The 21717-nt window shown below is 40.4% G+C and overlaps 1 protein-coding gene across 4 annotated transcripts in view; it reads left to right on the top strand.

Moving 5' to 3' along the window:
* Positions 1 to 16928, top strand: part of EGFL6 (EGF like domain multiple 6) — a 180592-nt gene extending 163664 nt beyond the window's left edge. For 2 of the 4 annotated variants that reach the window (XM_064364631.1, XM_064364632.1), the window contains 5 exons: positions 4612 to 4938; positions 6081 to 6161; positions 7243 to 7347; positions 10273 to 10538; positions 16334 to 16922. In XM_064364631.1, coding sequence (XP_064220701.1) covers positions 4612 to 4938; positions 6081 to 6161; positions 7243 to 7347; positions 10273 to 10538; positions 16334 to 16444 — 890 coding nt within the window. In that variant the 3' untranslated portion in view covers positions 16445 to 16922. Of the gene's footprint in view, positions 1 to 4611; positions 4939 to 6080; positions 6162 to 7242; positions 7348 to 10272; positions 10539 to 16333 lie in introns of all 4 variants that reach the window. The other 2 variants (XM_064364630.1, XM_064364629.1) reach the window with 2 other exon arrangements.
* Positions 16929 to 21717: the final 4789 nt, after the last annotated feature.

Below are 21717 nucleotides of genomic sequence, written 5' to 3'. Positions count from 1 at the left end.
TAATATAGGGTATAAGCTGGGTGCAGTGGCTCATGCCTGTTATCCTAGCACTTTGGGAAGCCGAGGCAGGCAGATTGCCTGAGCTCAGGAGTTCGAGACCAGTCTGGGAAACAGGGTGAAACCCTGTCTCCACTAAAATACAAAAAATTAGCCTGGCATGGTGGCATGTGCATGTAGTCTCAGCTACTCAGGAGGCTGAGGTAGGAGAATTGCTTGAACCTGGGAGGCAGAGATTGTAGTGAGCTGAGATAGCGTCACTGCACTCCAGACTGGGCAACACAGCAAGACTCTGTCTACATTAAATACATACATACATATATATGGCATTGATGTAGCAACTTGTATTAAGTTCATTGTTTTGAAAAGTTCAGACTCTACATCACAATATGGAAAAAGAGTTAAATTATCCTAACCCACTCTCTATACCTAAAGGAAGAAGCACTGTAAATGTAGATGTGTATATGTTTTATTGTTCTAATATGAATATTAATAATATACTGCCAGATAATTTGGTCTTGATTTGACAGAAGGTACACCTCATTCTCAGAAAATCAAATGCCAGATAATACCCAATTTTGGGAGTAACAGTCAGCTTAGGAAAGGAAACTGTCATTTGCTTACCAGGAGCACAGCTTCTGGAATCATTACCTTAGCTTGATTGCTGACTCCCTAGCCTACTACCTGCAGACTGAGAACAGATTATGTAACCTTTCAGTACCTCAGTTTCCAAACCTGAAAAGTAGAGATGATAGTATCTAGCCCTGAATAGATAGGTGATGATTAAATTTATTCATACAGAATAAGTAAACATCCATCTAAAGGGTTTAGCACCAGCCCAGAATATATGAAATGCTTAATAAGCATGTACTAGGAGTAAGAATAATAGTCACAAAGCCCTCCTTACCAAAATTCAACAATTATTTCTATTGAAAATCAGCTTGTTTAGTCATTTAAAATATGCTTATGGCTTAATTCAGTTTATATAGTGTGTGTTCAAGAATATGGGCTTTGGTACAACCAGGCCATCCCCATTTTTTCTTCAATTATAAACATTAGAAATTTGGAGGTATGACCTGGGAATTTTTGTAACTCAGGAATAGATGTTAAACATTCTGGTGATGAATGCTAAAAATAATAGCACACATGTTGAGTACATGCCAAACACTAATCTTAGTAATCGATGTGTGCTCACCCAGTTAAGCCTCCCAGAAAAAAACCTATTCTTATCCAAACTTTATAAATGGAGAGACTGAGGCAAAGAGAAGTTAATTTTTCATTTGAGAACCTATGGCTAGAAGATGTGGGAGCTAGGAATCAAACTCAGGAAACTGGGCTTCAGGATTATGTGCTTAAACACAGGACAGGTGTGTTCATGACCAATTGGTTAATCCTCTGTGATGGAGAACTCAAAGTTTGCCCTCCCCAGCAGACTCTGTTGGCTCACCTTTTGTTCCATCCTAGCCCCTTCTTGTTTCCTGGATCCCATGCTAGAATACATTCCTCATCTGTGGTTAAGCTCCTCCTTCCAGGACTGTGTCTAAAGCTCAGATTAGTAGAATTTTTCTCCTCCCAGATGATAGATCATCTAACGAACTAAGCACAGTTGAGTGAATGTCAGTCATGTTCCTCCTGGGTAAGATATTCTCACCTAAGAGTGATCTTCTGTAAAGTTTTATTCCAAAGATATGAAATTAAAATTAGGGTTTTCAGGCTGATAGAAGTGTTTGACAACATGGGTATTTGGAGAAATCTCAAATCCCTCCCAAGAGAAATTGTCAACTTTACAAAAAACTGGCCTGTGAACCTGAAGACTTTGAAATACATAAGTTTTCAAAGTCTTAGTATCTGAGTTCCCCAAATGTGCCAAAGACCCTCCTACTGCAACTCCCTCCACATTTTCTATTTTTTTGAGACGGAGTCTCACTCTGTTGCTCTGGCTGGAGAGTAATGGCGTGATCTTGGCTCATTGCTACCTCTGCCTCCTGGGTTCAAGCAATTCTCCTGCCTCAGCCTCCCGAGTAGCTGGAATTACAGGCACCCACCACCATGCCCAGCTAACTTTTGTATTTTTAGTATAGACAGGGTTTCACTATGTTGGCCAGGCTGGTCTCGGACTCCCGACCTCAAGTTATCCGCACCTCAGCCTCCCAAAGTTCTGGGATTACAGGCTGAGCCACCACACCCAGCCCCTCCCACATTATTTTTATATTCTCAAGAAGATGATGTAATAACCAATAAATTTCTACGAGAAAACCATCATAATGTCAAATTTAAAGCAACAATAACTAAATAAATCCAAATCTACTTATGCATATGCATATCATTAAAGTGCATTTTTATCCTTGCCTAGCTTTCTCTTTACATCCTAAGAGAATGAAATTGTCGACACTATCAAGATTATGATGTTGTGGTTTTTGTTTCTTCTCAATAGGAACATTTGAACTTCAAAGCAGAAACTGAAAGCAGATGTTTAGGTTTGCCTGGTGTGGGTTGAAAACCTTTCCTCATTATTTATTAAAGGTCTTTAGTTTTATGTTACTGATTGCAAAAAGGAAATGTACAGAGAATAGGGGTTTCCTGTTAATTTTTCTTGTGGGTACTGGGAAAGATGCCGGCAACCATGGACAGAATTACAGTGGGGCCTCCAGAGGAAGGTCTATATATAATCACACATTATGGTCATAACTTAACATGCAACCTCTGGCAAAGTAGCTGAAACAGGCCATCTGAAGGTCAGGAAAATGAGTAATGATGCATTACTTGTTGGCTTCATACCTATAGTCAGGCTGTCACAATGATAAATAATTAGAATATTTCACTGAAAATAAAGATGTTGCTCTTTTGATTCCAAAGTAAAAACAATGTATTAAGAGCATATATGTTTTCAAAGCATTTTTCTTTCCCCTGTTGGTTACCCCAACTATTGTGGACTCCTCTTTGTTTTTATTTTCTACTACTTTGATATAGATTGAATGACCCAAATGATGGAGAAGGAAAAAAGCTGGAGAAGAGGTTAAAATATTGCCAAGAAAAATATTGTAATAAAATCCCAGTCCAATTTTTTATAGTACTCTTTTTAGGCATCAAAATTGATGTCTACTCCCTTGTTCCATTTTCCTCTAAACTATTTCCAAATAATAGAATTATGTGAATTGATTGAGGTGTTATTAGACCCTTTCTTGCTTATTCATAGATTAGTACATGCCTAGATATTTTATAGTGAGGCAATATGTTTGATTTTAAAGATCAGTGTTTTTAATTTTTAAAAAATTAATTACTTTTTTATATCAGTTGGATATTCTGAATTATCATGAGTATATCCCTGAAAAGGAGGCACATATCTTTGAATTATAGATCTCAAGGAATTTGAACCAGTCTAGAGAAAAGTAACCTTAATCTTAAAGCAGGAACCAATCTATCATAGAAATAGGACTTGAAAAAGAGTCATTCGTGGCCAGGTGCAGTGGCTTATGCCTGTAATCCCAACACTTTGGGAGGCCAAGGTGGGCGGATCACCTGAGGTCAGGAGTTCAAGACCAGCCTGGCCAACATGGCAAAACCCCGTCTCTACTAAAAATACAAAAATAAGCCTGGTGTGGTATCATGCACCTGTAATCCCAGCTACTCAGGAGGCTGAGGCAGGAGAATCGCTTGAACCTGGGAGGGGGAGGTTGCAGTGAGCCAGTATCATTTCACTGCATTCCAGCCTTGGCAACAAGAGCAAAACTCTGTCTCAAATATTAAAAAAAAAAAAAAGAAGAAGAAAGAAAAGAAAAAGAGTCATTCATATGCTCTATTCCCAAATCTTAGCTCTGTCCCTAGTTAGATGAGTGACTTTGGGCAAGTCACTTAACACCCAGTTGCCTCATGTACAAGACAAGAGTCCCTGACTAGACTTTTGTACCTCTTGAGTTCGACACTTTTTCCTCCAAGGGTCATTAGTCCACTGAAGGATAGGAACAATTGTTCTAGAGGTATATTTTTAAAGTAATTTACTTTTGCAGTGAGAAATAGTAAATGAAAAATAATATAAGCATAGAAGCCTCTCTGAAATATTTAATAAATAAAATCATTTAACTTTAGATAATGGTTGACTGAGGTGAAAGGGGGGAGAGAAAGGAGAGGAAGGAAAATCGGGTATGTGTATATTGAACCATAAGTCACCATTTTTGTAGGTCACAAATGGCTCATTATTACAACTTATGTGGTTCAAACTAATGCTGTAGCTTTAATCTTTGAACATCAAATTTGGACAAATCTATAAGGCTACCAGGACAATACTAGTTTTGGAGAATACCAGAATGAAAGCAGAAATATTAGAAGACCCTGGCAAATCCATGTCTTTGGGATCTGTAGCCCAACTGGATAGCAGTAGGTGTTTCACTAAAGTAGTCTCTGAAGCAAAACAAAAGATAATTAAGATAACTACCATAACACTGATCTGCTTAAAACAGATACAAGTATAGTTCTTCCTAATTTATCAAATGGTAGAGCCTCATGTGGGTTCATTTTGGAAGCATTCACTTACTACACTTTAGCACTTTTTAAATGCTCCATTTTTGTGAGTAATGATCAGCCAATTTGGAACGTCTTGCCTCTTATTTCTTTTAGCTATCCCTGAAAATTCTGTGAAGGAAGTCCTCAGAGCACCTGGTACCATCAAAGACAAAATCAAGAAGTTGTTTGCTCACAAAAACAGCATGAAAAAGAAGGTAAAAATTAAAAATGTCACCCCAGAACCCACCAGGATTCCTACCCATAAGCCAAACTTGCAACCCTTCAACCATGAAGAGAGTATTTCCAGAGGCAGGAACTCCCATGGAGATAAAAAAGGGAATGAAGAGAGAACGAAAGAGGGGATGGCGGAGAAGAAAAGAGAAGAGAAAGCCCTGAAGAATGACATAGAGCAGGAGCGAAGCCTGCGAGGAGATGTGTTTTGTGAGTGTTACTTTTATTTTATATGTTTTATGAAAAATGAATTGCAATTTCTCCTGGCAAATGAAAAAAGACAAAAAGCCAGTTTCATAGCTTAAGTAAAATGGGTTGGGCCTTAAGTCTTGAGAAGCAGTATTCTCTGTAAGTTCTAGAAACAAACAACTTCTACAGACACCCAATCAAACCTGCTGCTCTAGGAACCAAGGAAGGGAAGTCCTGTTCCCCTAACTGGGAGGTTTCCTATTTGACACAGACCTTCCATTCTCACTTCCAGCCAAGGAAGCCTGCCTGTCCTACAATTGCAGTGGTTTGGCTGCCCAGCTCTCCACAATGCATGCCCCCAAATCAGAGAGAGGCTCACCGTGTGGATCTGCTAAGCTCTACCTTTTTACTTCTTGAAGGCAGTTTGACAGGCCTAGTCTAAGAAATTGGAACCTCACAGTTGTGTTGTCATGATTTTAAAAGCCAAAATTGACAAATGTAGGAGGATAAATTTTATAGTGGAGATTAAGTTTTCTATGTGAACTAGAGAACTCCCATACTCCTTTTTCACTGGTTGCTGTGCAGAACCCACCATAAGGCTTAGTCCCCCAGGATGGTTTCCATATTAACCCACCCTGCACCTCCACACTGAGACTTTCCCATTCATTCTGACTGGGCATTTGTTGCTCCCTCTATATTTTGCCTTATCTAGTCTTGGCTCTGTGACTGGTGGTCATATATACAAATGCCAGTTGGATCTAACCAAAGGAAAAGTAGACATAGGCCCACCTCTCCAAGAACTAGCATCCAATGACATTCTCTGCCTTAATAGAGAGTTAAAGTCTCAAAAAAAAAAAAAAAAAAGAAAAGAAAGAAAAAGAAAGAAAGAAAGAAAGAAAAAGCCTGTTTCCAAAACCTGGTAAGAAGGGATGTATCAACAGTGTAGATGCTTAGTTGACTCAAGGGAGTATCTGGAAAAGATGTTCTAGATGAGGAAACTGGATCCAATGTAAATTATTTGGAAATGTTAGAGAGACACTGCTCTAATACATTCTGTAATTAGAATACATGATTTAACCTTCTTTGTTTGGTCATTTGATGCATACCTTCTGAGCATGTGGGCTTTAAGTGTTTTTCTTAACTGACCAAGTGTTCTTTATTAGCCCCTAAGGTGAATGAAGCAGGTGAATTTGGTCTGGTTCTGGTCCAAAGGAAAGCGCTAACTTCCAAACTAGAACACAAAGGTAAGTAACACTTTCTCCCAAGTGTTTGCTCTTTCACGTTGTCCATGTCATTTTCATTTCTTCATACAGTGAAGAAATGAAAACAATCATTCATAAACAATGATTGTTTATGAATCCCTGCTTCACTCATAAAGCCCCAAGGGAAACATCATTACATCATACACACAGTGCCAGTATTAAAATAGTAGGTTCGTGCTACTACACTTCAGCCTGGGTGACAGAGCAAGACCCTGTCTCAAAAAAAAAAAAAAGTAGAAAGTTCCAGCAAGGTGTTCACTGGTTTATTTGGGTAGGAGAGATTTTATTTTCTGGCCTGAATTTGATAAACAATTGCTTATATTCTCTGTTTCTCTTTGTGCATGGGGATCTTGCCCATTACTTGTTTTTTTTAATTGTTTTTTGTTTGTTTGGTTTTGGTTTTTTTTGCAACATAGTCTTGCACTGTCACCCGGGCTGGAGTGCAGTGTGACTACAGGTGCCTGCCATCACACCCAGCTAATTTTTTGTATTTTTAGTGGAGATAGGGTTTCCCTATGTTAGCCAGGCTGGTCTCAAACTCCTGACCTCATGATCCGCCCACCTTGGCCTCCCAAAGTGCTGGGATTACAGGCATTAGCCACCATGCCTGGCCTTATTTTTGTTTTTGTTTTGAAAAAGAGTCTTGCCCTGTCGCCCAGGCTGGAGTGCAATGGCATGATCTCGGCTCACTGCAACCTCCACCTCCCGGGTTCAAACAATTCTCCTGCCTCAGCCTCTCAAGTAGCTGGGATTACAGGCACCCACCACCACGCCCAGCTAATTTTTATAGTTTTAATAAATATGAGGTTTCATCATGTTGGCCAGACTGGTCTTGAACTCCTGACCTCGTGATCTGCCCGCCTCAGCCTCCCAAAGTTTTTTTTGTTTTTTTAATATCACAACAGAATTTGTTCAGAATGGCTTCACAGATGCAACTCAAAACAGGATATGCCATGATCTGTACTTTGTGCAACTGAAAACAAGGTACTGCCTTCCAAAGCTCCAAATGTTAGACATCTTCCTAATGCTCTTAGAGGTTATGAAATGTGTTCTTTCTTTTTAGCAGATTTAAATATCACGGTTGACTGCAGCTTTGATCATGGGATCTGTGACTGGAAACAGGATAGAGAAGATGATTTTGACTGGAATCCTGCTGATCGAGATGATGGTATTTAGATTTGACAATTTCATGTTCTGTAATATGGTGAAGGTATAGAAGGCCCTCCATGAGTGACGGGTTGTTATTCCCACCACTCATCAGGGAAGGGTTGCTTGTCATTTTTGGAAATTTTTAGACCTTCCAAGGTCTCCCTTGATAGATGACTAATTTGACCAGCGTATATTCTACTTAATCCCTCCCCCACACACCTGCCTCCACAAAGGATGTGTGAGCAAACATCTTCCATATTCATTCTCCTTCCGCTGAGAGAGAGATGTTGAGATTTGTATAAAGTTTGGAAGAGTTGGGGAAAAGATAGAAAGAAGTTGTTTCTTCTTCCCAGTTTACCAGTCATGGCACCTTGTACTTTTTGTTTTGTTTTGTTTGTTTTGTTTTCATGGGGGAAATAAATCTTGAAAGGAAATATGACCTCCACCTAAACCTGGTGTTTTAGTAGAGTGGCCCCTCAAAGCATGAAAACCATAATAAGCATCAAGTCAATGGCCTGAACTCCTGGACTGAGCTTTCCCTTCTGTTTGTTGCTTGAGGTTTTCTTTCAAGCCATGTGTCCTTGAATTTTTCTCAATCTTATCTGTGAGCTGCAGACTTCCCACCCTTCCCATTGCCTACTTAAACATTACTGATGGACCCTAACTATCCCCTTACATGTTTGGCTTGCAGATCCCATTTAGAGCACAGATTGAATCTCTGTCTCTTGAAGACTCACTAAATAATTAAAGACAACTGTTAGACCTTCAGGGACTCCAGTTCCTTACCAATCAAATTATTTCTTTGGAAATGTACAGGCTCAGCCCTCAGTTAAAAGGTCCTTCTTTTAGATCCTTCTTCTAGACTAATTTCCCCCCAACATCTTTCCTTTAATGCCCTCACGTGCACTCAGAAAACCTAGATATCCCCTAACAATAATTCCTTTTAGAACTTGGGGTTAGGGAAGAGGGGATACATCTCACACAGCAGTTGTGTGAGTGAGACTTTTACTAAAGATTCAGTGTAAGCGAAGGGCAAATTTAACCAGGCTGAAAACACCATATCACTGGAAAAGCTATCTTCTTGATGATTAATCTGAGTTTCTCTTTTCTTCCATGATGGCATCTCTAAATTTATGTCTACCAGAGCTATATCATACTGGGAGTCCATAGGTTATTCCAGGACCTCCACAACTGATAAATACAGTTACGTTAGGTCTTAAGTTGAGTTTTCTGTCCATTGGAAATTCCGTATTTATGAACACTCAATTCACAAATAACCCCAGGATTCTCAGCTTTCGCATCATTCAAATCATACCCTCTATCCTCCTACACCTCCATTGGCTCTCTAGGTGAGCTTTTCATTCCCTCTGTACAGCTAAATACGAAAAAGAAACATGACCAAGGCAGGAGGATCACTTGAGCCCAGGAGTTTGAGACCAGCCTGGGCAACATAGGGGGATCTCATCTCTACAAGATATTGAAAAAATAGGACAGATGTGGTGGCTCATGCCTGTAATCTCAGCACTTTGGGAGGCCAAGGTGGGTGGATTTCCTGAGGTCAGGAGTTCAAGACCAGCCTGGCCAACATGATGAAACCCCGTCTCTACTAAAAATACAGAAATTAGCTGAGTGGGGTGGTGTGTGCCTGTAATCCCAGCTACTCGGGAGGCTGAGGCAGGAGAGCTTCTTGAACCTGGGAGGCAGAAGTTGCAGTGGGCTGAGATCACACCATTTTACTCCAGCCTGGGTGACAGAGCAAGACTCTGTGTCCAAAAAAAAAGAAAAAGAAAAAAGAAAAAATTATCTGAGTATGGCAGCATACACCTGTGATCCCAGCTACTCAGGAGGCTGAGAGAACGTAGCTGAAAGAGATAACAGATAAAGTATAGGATGCCTATATTTCAGACAGGCAATGAATACTTTTTAGTATGTCTCGGACATGGAGTTTATCTGAAATTCAAACTCCACTGGGCATCCTATATTTTTATTTGCTAAATCTGGATACCCTACTAGCTGGGGAAGAAGACCAGTCTCTGGATGCATTGAAAACTAAGGCAATGTCAGCCTGGGACCTGCAGGTATCTCTGATTTGGAGTAGCCGAAGACCATCCATTCCCCAGTGTCTTATTCCTGGCTTCTACAGGAATTTTTCCTTCTTATCAACTTCTTCAGACCCTACTCTTTGAGACTTTTTGCCCAAGTTCATCAAAGCCACAACCTGAAGATGGGAGATGAGCAAAAGTCCACTACCACAGGTTAAAAGATACTTAGAAGATTTGCAGAAGTTGGAGGACAGTGTTCCTGTCATCCTAAATCAGAAATTGGAGCGATATGTTACACATGGTAGTTGAGTTCCATGAAACCACTAGTACAAGTGCAGGTGTGTTGTGGATTAAACACCAGCTGAGTGGGGTGGTGTGTGCCTGTAGTCCCAGCTACTCGGGAGGCTGAGGCAGGAGACCTGCTTGAACTTGGGAGGCAGAGGTTGCAGTAAGCTGAGATCTCACCACTTAAGGAGCTGATCACTTAAGAAGCTGATCATCTTATATGTCATTGACTCAGTGGGGAAATGCATTCCAAGTTTCAAATCGCCGAAATGGAAATGAAATTATGGAACACAAGTTCTCCATCAACTGCAGATTACCTGCAGTGCTAAAGGATCATTTAATTAGATTCTTATCCTGTATCTGCTACTACCAAGCTTTGTGAATGTGAAAAAATTCCTCTGACCCTCAGTTTACTTGTCTATATAACAAAAGATTTCAATTGTGTGATCCCTAAAATCTATTTTAGCATGAAACTTTTGTTCCTATGTTCAAAATGAAAAGGACTGCAGCTTTCCCTATAGAAAATGATTGTTCACTTTTTATAGCTTTTTTATACATTAAAGCCAAACTCCTTACAATGGCCTCATTAATTGTGCATTTTTCCCTGTCTCTTAAAGCTATTGGCTACTATATGGCAGTTCCGGCCTTGGCAGGTCACAAGAAAGACATTGGCCGATTGAAACTTCTCCTCCCTGACCTGCAGCCCCAAAGCAACTTCTGTTTGCTCTTTGATTACCGGCTGGCCGGAGACAAAGTCGGGAAACTTCGAGTGTTTGTGAAAAACAGTAATAATGTACTGGCATGGGAGGAGACCACGAGTAAGGATGAAAAGTGGAAGACAGGGAAAATTCAGTTGTATCAAGGAACTGGTGCTACCAAAAGTGTAAGTGGGGGAAAAATGATATAACTTGATATTTGCATTCTTTTGCAATGATTTAACAAACGAAACAAAACATTTATTGAAGTATGTAGGCATTAGGGATACAACAATGAATAAGACCTTTTCCCTACACTTAAAAAACTTACATTCTGGAGCTGAATAGGCAAGGTGATTAATCGGCACAACTCATACATACTTATCTGGCATATGCGTGTCATGTTCTGTGGAAATGACCTGTTTGTCAGGCTCCTCTCACCAGCATCTTTCCAAATCAGATTATACATTCCTTGGTATGTAAAAGAATGTCATTCTCATTCATTCTATGCCCAGAACTTAGTATAGTGAATGGCAGCTAGAAGGTATTTTTTTTTAATGTTTTTTAAACTGAACTGAGAGAGTGGCTATTGTCAGGGTCCCCAGGACCACCCTTGGGTTTAGTGAGTCCCTGGAAGGACCACACAGAAGTCAGAAAAGCTGTTATATCTACAAGTACAGTATGTATAGATTAAAATCAGCAAAGGGAAAAGACACATAGGGCAGAATCCAGGAGAGACCAGGCACAGGCGTGCAGTTTTTGTCTCCCAGTAGAGTCATATGGGCAGCTATTAATTCTCCCAGCAATCACACATGACGACACTCACAAAGTATTGCCCACCAGGGAAGCTCACCCAAGCCTTTCTGTCCAAGGTTTTTGTTGGGGGTCAGTCTGCCCATGTGATCATCTGAGTAGCTGAATTTAGTTATCCAGTTTCCAACCTCTCTAGTGGTCAAGTTGATACCATGTGACTCAAGGCCCCCACCATAAGTCACATTGTTACCATAAACTATCTGGCATTGCCTAAGGCCTCAGGTAAACGAAGGTAGTTTTAATCAAACAGGATATTACAAGGGCTTAGAGGTTATCTCCTAAGAACCAGTCAAGGGCCAAATCTTTCCTTGGAATGTATAGGGTTTGAACAACCCAGACCTACTGAGTTAATCTTTTGTTGCACAGTGGGTTTAATAAAGGAAAAGGAAACAGAGTTTTTAAGAGGAAGATGGTCAAGTGGATGAAACACTGAGGAAGAACAATAGACTAAAAATGGCAAAGAGTCTATTGAGTCTGACCCATCAGGAGGTGACTGGTGACCTTTACAAGAGTTCTTCCTTTGGAGGGGAAGGGCCAAAGGTCACACGTCAGAAAGATGAAAAGGGAAGGGATCAGAGCCTGGAGGCAGCCACTGTGGACCCTTGTGAAGAGTTTAGTCAAGGTGGGAAGGAAAAAGATAGGATGAAAGCTAAAAAGAGGCACATGAAGTGGTGATAATAGGAAGAACAATTAGTAGATCCATGTATTAGGATTCTATTTATACTTGTGAAAGATGACTAATGCAAATTTAACATCTTTTCATTTACTTGTCATGCTTTAATTAAAGCAGAGCATCTTATTTAAAATATGTCATAAGACATGGCTATAAATAAAAGTATATGTTGGTACCAGTTAGTGAATTTCCTAACCACTCTTGCCTTCTGTGGTAAAAGCAGCCAGTGCTTGTTTAGGAATGACACATGCATTAATTTGAGTTTACTCTTATAGCAGTACATTTAAATCAATACAAATCTAGTCCACGTGTTTTTCTTGTTGCGTTTGGGGCATGGTCTGGGGACTGTGGCACTGAGCCATGCTATATATATATATGGATGACATCCCCTGTTAGAAAATTGAAACGTGCCTCTGAACAGCATTTATAATTACTTCCATGTTGACTGAATTCATGTGATGGAGAATATTTTTTATATAACATGGTAGCTTGCAGAGCGAGTATACTATCAAAACAGTGATTTTTTTTTTTAACACACATTTCTGTAGACACGCCACCAAAGAGCCTAGCCAGCAATCACACTGGAACACAGCAGTGCTTTCATAAGAGGCATGCTCAGACCCAGGCATCTGTTCCCTGAATTCTTCAGTTCTAGGGGAAATCTTGATAGGGGGATATTGAAGGGTAAGGAGGCTGACTAATCCAGTCTAAAGAATATATTCCAGTTTAGCAATGTCATATTGGCTGTAGACATTTGGAACAGATGTGACTCTTGCTGCATAAACTTGGGCATACAAGGTAAGTCACATTGCTTTCTCGAAATCAAATTATTTCTGAATCCAAAGCCCCATCCCATTAGGCTGGGGGGAAATTCAATCTTGGCTATTTCCTTATGCAGGGTTGGGGGAGGGGCCCCCTCCCTAGGGTGGCCTGCACTTTTGAAAGGCTAAAAGTGGCCCAGACATTAAGAAGGAGGCAGCACATCTTTACTTCATCATGAAGGCCATGGATACCCACATCTTTTGCACCTACTTGACCTTTGAAGTTACTCATCTCTTCAACTTCCATGCCAGGACCAGACACAGAAACCTTTACTGGGGTTGGAATCTTGTTGCTGAGAATCTAGCCTCAATAGAAACATCAGACAACCATTTTCTGCCCAGGGTTCTGCCAGGGAGACGCAGTGGTGCAGCTTCCTAGTACTGGAGAATCTCACATCTCCCCTCACCACTTCTCCTTTTAACCCTCTACCTTCAACCACAGTCTCAGAAAGTTAAGCTTGTGGGTAATAAATGTCAGGAAAGAGACTGTCTTCCAGAAAAGTCGGCTTTTGATTATTATATCCCAAATCTCCTTGATAAAAAAGAACATTAAAATCCTAATTTTGGGGGGAATGGAGTAAGTAAAAATACAGTAAAAAACAAACACAAGGGGCCTGGCACAGTGGCTCACGCCTGTAATCCCAGCACTTTGGGAGGCCAAGGCAGGCACATCACTTGAGGTCAGGAGTTTGAGACTGGTCTGGTCAACATGGTGAAACCCCCATTTCTACTAAAAAAAAAAAATACAAAAATTAGCTGGGCGTGGTGGTGCATGCCTATAATCCCAGCTACTTGGGAGACTGAGGCAGGAGAATCACTTGAACCTGATAGATGAAGGTTGCAGTGAGCTGAGGTCGCACCACTGCACTCTAGCCTGGGTGACAGAGAAAGACTCCGTCTCAAAAAAAAAAAAAAGAAAGAAAGAAAGAAAAAGAGAAGAAAAGGAAAGCACAAAATTAGTATGTCAATTAATTATCCTGACATTTATTTCTAGTTATCTAGGGGTTATCAGTCAGGGGTCTTTGGAAAAGCCACCATATGCCAAGATGTAGACATACCCACCCTCATTATCCTATATGACATTAGCCAATATGACATTGCTAAACTGGAATATATTCTTTAGTCTGGGTTAGTCATAAGGAAGCCTCCTTACCCTTCAATATCCCCCCATCAAGATTTCCCCCAGAACTGAAGAATTCAGGGAACAGATACCTGGGTCTAAGCATGCCTCTTTGGCTGTAATGCCTGTTTGACTCACCTCTACTTTTTTAAAAAGTTCCTTTGGGTGCAAAAGGTACATCTTTCTGAAAGCAGTTCCCTCCTGAGAAGAGACTAGAGGAAAAAGAAACTTCTATACCCAGTTGTGCTATCACTGGCTGCTTAGTAATAGCTTGTCTCCAACACTTCTCAAGAAAATGCACTCAGATTGAGAGCAAAAGAGAGCAGCCCAGGTACTGGGCAGTCATAGACCCTTGTCATCTCCATTTGTCCCAGGTTTCTCCTCTTTGGAGAGCCAGAGAAAGCTGGATATGGTGATGACAGCAAGCCTAAAGTTGCTTCATTTTTGAAAACTATTCTGTGATCCTTTATTAAGCAAAAAAGAGATGGTGCTGGGTATAGTGAATAGTTGCATGGTGGCATTGTTGTGAGCATGATTCTTAAAGGATCTTTCTTTAAAATGCCAATTTATACGTTTGAATTATATTTGAATTTTATAAGTTTAGAAATGACAAAAGGAAATTAATTTATTGAAAGTAAGTAAAGATTCATAATCATACCACAGTAACATGAGTGTTTTTATACTTCACATTTTACTTTGCACATGAATGTGTATTTTTATCTATCTGTAACCACAGTATACATAGGCTATTGTTGAATTTCATTTTGATAGGCTATATGTGCATGTTATTTTAAAGAATAACATGTTCCAAATTAAATATTCTTTTCTCTCTAAAATGTTTGTTCCAGGGTAATTTTAATCATCTTTGAATCAGGATCATTTTGCTGTCCTTTAAATCTGCTTATTTCAGATTTTGAGGATTGTAGAAACCCCTAGGCCTAGTCCCTTCTTTATGGGAGGCATGGGAGAGGAGACATACTTCTCTTAAGAGTGAATGTATTGGACAAGTGCTCCATAAATTGTAGCTATATTATTTTCACAATTATTGAATTTAACAGTATTTCTAGTGTTTTATCTGATTATAACATTAACATGAATTATTTATTTTTTTAAAACATTACAATTGAAGAAACTTAAAAACATTCATTCAGGCTGAGTGCAGTGGCTCATGCCTATAATCCCAACACTCTGGGAGGCCTAGGTGGGTGAATCACTTGAGGCCAGGAGTTCAAGACCAGCCTGGCTACCATGGTGAAACCCCGTCTCTACTAAAAATAAAAAAAATAAAAAAAATTAGCCAGGCATGGTGGCACATTTCTGTAATCCCAGCTACTTAGAAGCTGAGGCATGAGAATCACTTGAGCCTGGAAGGCAGAGGTTCAGTGAGCTGAGATTGTGCCACTACACTCCAGCCTGGGTGACAGAGCAAGACTCCATCTCAAAAAAATAAAAATAAATAGATCAATAAAACAAAACCTTCATTCAGCAAATATTGATTTTAATCATATTTATTTAAAAATATGTTTGGATAAATGAATGAATAGAAAATAGTCACTATATATCCTTAATTTTGAGTCCCCTGTCATTCTGTGTTCAATTTGAAGATAATTTTTCTGGTATTCATCCTCTGTTCTCTCTGTATTAGAAATTTCTAAACTATAAAGAAGTTTGTTTCTCTTTTGATTATTAATAAATTCATTAGACAAAAGTGATTATAGCATATCATGAAACATTTTCTTTTCTTTTTTTTTTTTGAGATGGAGTTTCGCTCTTGTTGCCCAGGCCGGAGTGCAATGGCATGGCGATCTCTGCTCACTGCAACCTCCACCTCCCAGGTTCAAGCGATTTTCCTGCCTCAGCCTTCCCAGTAGCTGGGATTACAGGCATACGCCACCACGACTGGCTTATTTTGCATTTTCAGTAGAGACGGGAATTCTCCATGTTGGTCAGGCTGGTCTCAAACTCCTGACCTCAGGTGATCCACCCACCTTGGCCTCCCAAAGTGCTGGGATTATAGGCATGAGCCACCACACCCGGCCAGCATATTATGAAACATTTTCAACACATGAAAACAACATTCCAGATAATCTCTAAATACAAAAACCACTATTTTAAGAAAAATAATTACACTATTATAAACTACCAAAATCTAAATATATCAAAACAATTCCCTTTTGACTATATAGTTTTTTATTAGATGTTTGTGAGGAATATTAAATTTCTTCTCACTTGGTTTTTGTAAAGAAAACTGTATTTTATTTTTTTGTTTTGCTTTTCTTTAAATGGGAATGCCAAACTTTCTTTTTAAATCTTATTCTTCTCAGCTTTATGGAGTTTTTCAGAATCCATGTGGGCTTTGCTATGACCTTGTTTTCACCAAATGTAGTTCTCTCAGTGTAGACACCTGGAATCTAGAAAATAATCTATCACCATATATTCAATGTTGAAGCTGGTTTCTATGCAATAGGGACACAAGTTAACAACTATTAAATAGTTTGATTATATCATTGCTTTGAGCAGTTTGAAGTAATTTTTAAATTCTCTCTCCATTATTAGATCATTTTTGAAGCAGAACGTGGCAAGGGCAAAATCAGTGAAATCGCAGTGGACGGCGTCTTGCTTGTTTCAGGCTTATGTCCAGACAGCCTTTTATCTGTGGAGGACTGAATGTTACTATCTTTATATTTGACTTTGTATATCAGTTCCCTGTTTTTTGATATTACATCATAGGACCCCTGGCATTTTAGAAATACTAGCTGAAAAATTGTAATGTACCAACAGAAATATTATTGTAAGATGTCTTTCTTGTATAAGATATGCCGATATTTGCTTTAAATATAGTATCACTGTATCTTCTCATTCATTTCTGAATCTTTCCACATTATATTATAAAATATGGAAATGTCAGTTTATCTTCCCTCCCCAGTATATCTGATCTGTCTACGTGAGTTGCTGAGCTTCTCTCTACAACATTTCTAGAAATTTCTTTTTTTAAAAAAAGCACAGAGAAATGTTTAACTGTTTGACTTTTATGATACTTCTTGGAAACTATGACATCAGAGACAGACTTTTGCCTAAGCGGCTTAGCTGGATCTTTCATAGCCAAGCTTGTATATTTAAATTCTTTGTAATAATAATATCCAAATAATCATCTTGTGTCATGGTTTAATTTTTCTAAGTAAGAAAATATGTTGTTGATTCTGTTTACTTATGTAAATGATTATTTGCTTTTCTGAAAAATATAGTTTTTATTCTTTTTACTATTACTTCATATTTTTTAAAGGTACTTTTTTGTTTTGTTTTATTTTGTTTTCTTGAGACAGAGTTTCACGAGCCTCCCAGGTTCACCTGGTTTCTCACCGCAACCTCTGCCTCCCAGGTTCAAGCAATTCTCCTGCCTCAGCCTCCCGAGTAGCTTGGATTACAGGCATGTGCCACCACGCCTGGCTAATTTTGTATTTTTAGTGGAGATAGGGTTTCTCCATGTTGGTCAGGCTGGTCTCGAACTCCCGACCTCAGGTGATCTGCCCACCTCGGCCTCCCAAAGTGCTGGGATTGTAGGGTTGAGTCACTGCACCCAGCCCCAAAGGTACTTTCTATTATGGGAAAATATGACTGCTTTATTAGGCCTTATAACTGCAAAGCAGATCACATATATTGGGGGTTTTGTTTGTTTTTTATTTTTTAGAGATGAGGTCTTGCTATGTTGCCCAGGTTGGTCTTGAACTCCTGGCCTCAAGCGATCCTCTCACCTTAGCGTCCCAAAATGCTGGGATTATACTAGTGAGCCGCCACACCCAGCCAGCATATATTGTTGAGTTCAAAGCCTCAGAGAACTGCCTAAAACTAGATAAGCAGGTAGCAGGATTCAAAGAAACACAGATGCCTTCTTTTTCTTCCTCTTTTCTTCCAAATTCAGGAAGAGCTCTGTGTAGGAATCCTGAGTGTATGCCTTGAGGACAATTTGATATTCTGTTTAAGATTCTGGGTTAGAAACACGAAGGTTCTCCAGATATTTGCTCTCTGTTACCTAAAGCATTTAAGGCATTGAACCATGGGAGGAAGAAAAGAGAGGTGATTCACTTACTAATCTTTAAAATTTAATTTTGATATAAAATTAAAACCTCACTCTTGAAGGTTTTAAAATACTTAAATTCTAACTAATCCTTCTTCAACAATATTCTCTTTAATACAACCAACACACACAACCTTTTAAGATGAGGTGGGGACCACATTGGGTTCCCCTAGTGTGAGGGAAGCTGGGCATACAAAATCTATACAGGGCTGTAACTGTATCTGTTAGGATAACTACTAGTTATGGAAACCACAAAAATAGTGTTTCTGATGAGACCAGATGAAAAACTGCCCAGCTAAGGCAAATCGGCCCACAGAATCCTGAGACATAATAAAAACAGTTATTTTAAGCCACCAAATTCTGGGGTAGTTTGCTACACAGCAGAAGTTAACTAATACAAATGACTTCTGATATTGTAGAACTTAAAGAAGAACCCCTGTCTCTTCAGTGACCAAGGACATTTGAGAGCATAACGTGGCTTAGAGGAAAGGACAATGGGGCCAGGTATGGTGGCTCATGCCTGTAATCTCAGCAACTCCCTGTGGGAGGAGGTAGGTGAATCTCTTGAGCCAGGAGCTTGAGACCAGCCTGAATAACATGGCAAAACCCCATCTCTACAAAAACTACACAGATTAGCAGGGCATGGTGGTGTGCACCTGTAGTCCTAACTACCCAGGAGGCTAAAGTGGGAGGATCACCTGAGCCTGGGAGTTTGAGGCTGTAGTGAGCTGTGATCACGCCAGTGCACTCCAGCCTGGGCCACAGAGTGAGACCCTGTTTCAAAAAGAAAAAAGAAAGGACGATGGAGGGGAGAACTTACAATGAAGGACAGTGCCCCACTGATTTAGGCTAAAGAAAGAAATGTTAAACGAGAAATGAAATCAGGAGGCCTGGGAACTCTGCTATATAAGGATAGAAAATCAGTGCATAAAGCTCAGTTAAGTTTCATGTTCCTCTAAATCTGCAGCAGAGAATCATGGTTGCCTACACAATATCCATTCTCATCTTTTTCCTTACCAGTATGACCATATATAAATAGATTTTTAGCAGGGGGTAGGTAGGCAATGTGCTCAACTTAGACTACATTTCCCAGCCTCTCTTACAGATGAGGAGGCCCCTGAGATGGAAGCCGAAATCATTCTTGGGGCTTTCAGGAAGGATCATTACAGGGAGCTCCCAGCTGGCAGCCCCCTCTTTTGGCATTTCTCTTCCTCCTTCTTGCTTGCAATGTGGCTGTAAAGGCAGGAGCTCCATGAACCTCTTTGAGATCAAGAGGGCAAGGTCCTCACCTTGTGAAGTACATAACCGGAGGAAGCCTGGGTCCCTGATGATTTTGTGGAGTCTCTACCCCTTTCCCAGACTTGTCACTGCTAGACATTTTGTTGAGTAAGAGAAAAACAAGTCCTCTCTTGGCCTATCTAGGATTTCAAACAGCATAATGCAGACCCAAGTGATCACTCTCCTGGGAGACTCTTATGGACTAACTTGTTAGATCCTTAAATACCAACATACTGTTTTGAATTTCAGTCAATAACCTATGATGTCAGGCACTTCTAGCCTGCACCAGTACTAAATCATACTTGGATTCCTTGTGAAACCTTTTAAAGTCAGCTAGTTCAGCCATGACTCTCGTATCTGTTATCCCTGACCACCACCCAACATGCAAACTCACCCTCTTCTCACCCATCAGCTCCCCCCTCTCATGCCCACTCTGTAATGGGCTCACTCCACTTGGCACTTCTCCCCACTATTTCTACCCCCACGACACATGCTCCATTGTCTGGTAAACAAATCCCCCTCCATCTTAATTCATGCTTAAAGGTCTCTTCTTCCATCTCTCAAGCTTAGCTGAAACTGGGCTCTCTCCGAGGGACATCTCTCCCCCTGCAGTCTTATCAAATGAAAACCACTCATCTTCCCACACTCCACAGCTGACAGGGTCTAAAGTTGAGAGTGGCATTCTCCTTATTCCACTCTTATTCACCACCTCTCATTTTTGTAATGTAAAAGCTGCTGTTCCTTGGAGGTGCAGTTAAATAGTTCTACAGCCTTCTGTCCTGCCTAGCCATTGTCATTGACCAGTATGGCGATATCTATGCAAATACCCATCCAAGATCCTGGCCTCACAGTCCTTTGGCCTCATCTATCCCAGTTACCATCACCTCCTCCTCAGTCACTATACCGTGGCCACCCCTTGGACTTGATCATTGTCTGTGAACCCTTGAACGCCAACATCCCACTCTCTGGTCTCTCTGGCTTCCCCCTCTTCGTACTCCCCTTAAACTCACTCTTTGGCCTTTTTGAAACCTCCATTCCCTTGACATCTCCATTTTCTTCCCATCTCTTGACCTCCTCTTGGCTTGACTTTCCTCTCTAATAAAACATAGCCTAGACTCTGAGGCCCATCATCTCTTCAAAGACACTCTTGTCAATGCCCGTCAAGACCCAGGCTCATGTGTCTTCCACTGCCACCAGGAAGAGTCCCCAATCAACCCAACTGCTTTCTTTTCTCCATTGTGTTTCCAGGCTGTTAAGCACAGTTAGAGAAAATTACACCACTGTGCAGGCTGAATGTTCAACAAAACCATGATCTTCAACCTTCCACAAACTGTAGTGCTGCCCAGTTATTTACCACTGAGCGGTGCTTGGCTGTTTGCTTGTACACACTAAGTAACATTCACCAGGATGTCCTCACATCCTTCAGCCCCATAAGTTAATATTATCTACTGAAATAACAATGAAATGAACCCCTATTTTTGCCTGCTAAGGCTGAATGTCATTGGCTGACTAAAGCCCTGAGTTGAGGATTTCAAGACCACTTTTGGGCCTTTATCACAGCAAGAAGGGGTACTGAATGACACTGTCTGGAGTTCTCAAAGGCAAGGAGGTAGACAACTGTCAGCAGATGTGACTCGTGTGGCATGATCCTCTCCCTGTTCCACAGGCTGTCTCCCTCCCTCCCTCTGGGAGAATGAAACTAACTGGCAGAACAGGCCTGCCTGTCTCAGGCTGGGTGGTCTTTGGCCTGTGAGGATCCTCTTCTAATAATTCACAAAGGGGTGGCTGTGTCCAGCCACGTGACCAAGAAGGAAGTCCTACTCCTCAAAACACTACCTCCACTCTTCCCCAGACTGAAGGCTGATCCTAACCAAGGAAATGATCCAAAACTGTCCAGAATGGGGGGCCCTGGACAGGGATTGTACCTTTAGTTAGGTAACTCGCTCCTGGAGCAAAGAACCCTAAGCCATGTTGCTATAACCTTAAGACTGGTGTCAGAGCTTTGTCACATCTAAAAACCCCTCAAATATCTCTCCATTGTCTCTAAGAGCAAAGCAAGAAGGTGACACTTGAGCACTGGCTCCACACAGAGTCGTTGAGTATTCACTGTTTAAGAAAACAAGGAGACAAGTAGAAATTTGAGCACTTGCAAGATATCTGACAATATTAAGCAATATTTTTAGGTAGGATAATGGTACTGTGGTTATGCTTTTTATAAAGAAAGAATTCTTCCCTGTAGAGAAACACACTGAACTACTTAGATGAAATTACATGAGGTCTGGGATTTCCTTCCAAAACAGTGCGGGGAGAGGGGGGAGTCGATGAGGGTATCTAGAAGAAGAGATAATAAATTTTTTTCTGGAATGAGCCATACAGTAAGTATTTCCCACTCTGTGGGCTAGACATCTCTGTCACCACTAAACTGCCACTGTAGCACAAAAGCGGCCATAGGCAATATGAAAATGAATGAGAGTGGTTGCATTCTTTAAAAAGTTAATTTTAAAGCCTGTAGCTGGCCAGATTGAGCCCAAAAACTGTAGTTTGTCGACCTCTGGTCTAGAGGAAACAAGAAAAGCCATGAGTTGAT

This window comes from Aotus nancymaae, unplaced genomic scaffold (genome assembly GCF_030222135.1).
Source record: "Aotus nancymaae isolate 86718 unplaced genomic scaffold, 86718_ANA_hifiasm-v0.15.2.pri h1tg000058l, whole genome shotgun sequence".
NCBI classification, from domain to species: Eukaryota; Metazoa; Chordata; class Mammalia; order Primates; family Aotidae; genus Aotus; species Aotus nancymaae.
Note: the sequence above shows the minus strand (reverse complement) of the source record. Positions and strands in the feature narration are given on the sequence as shown.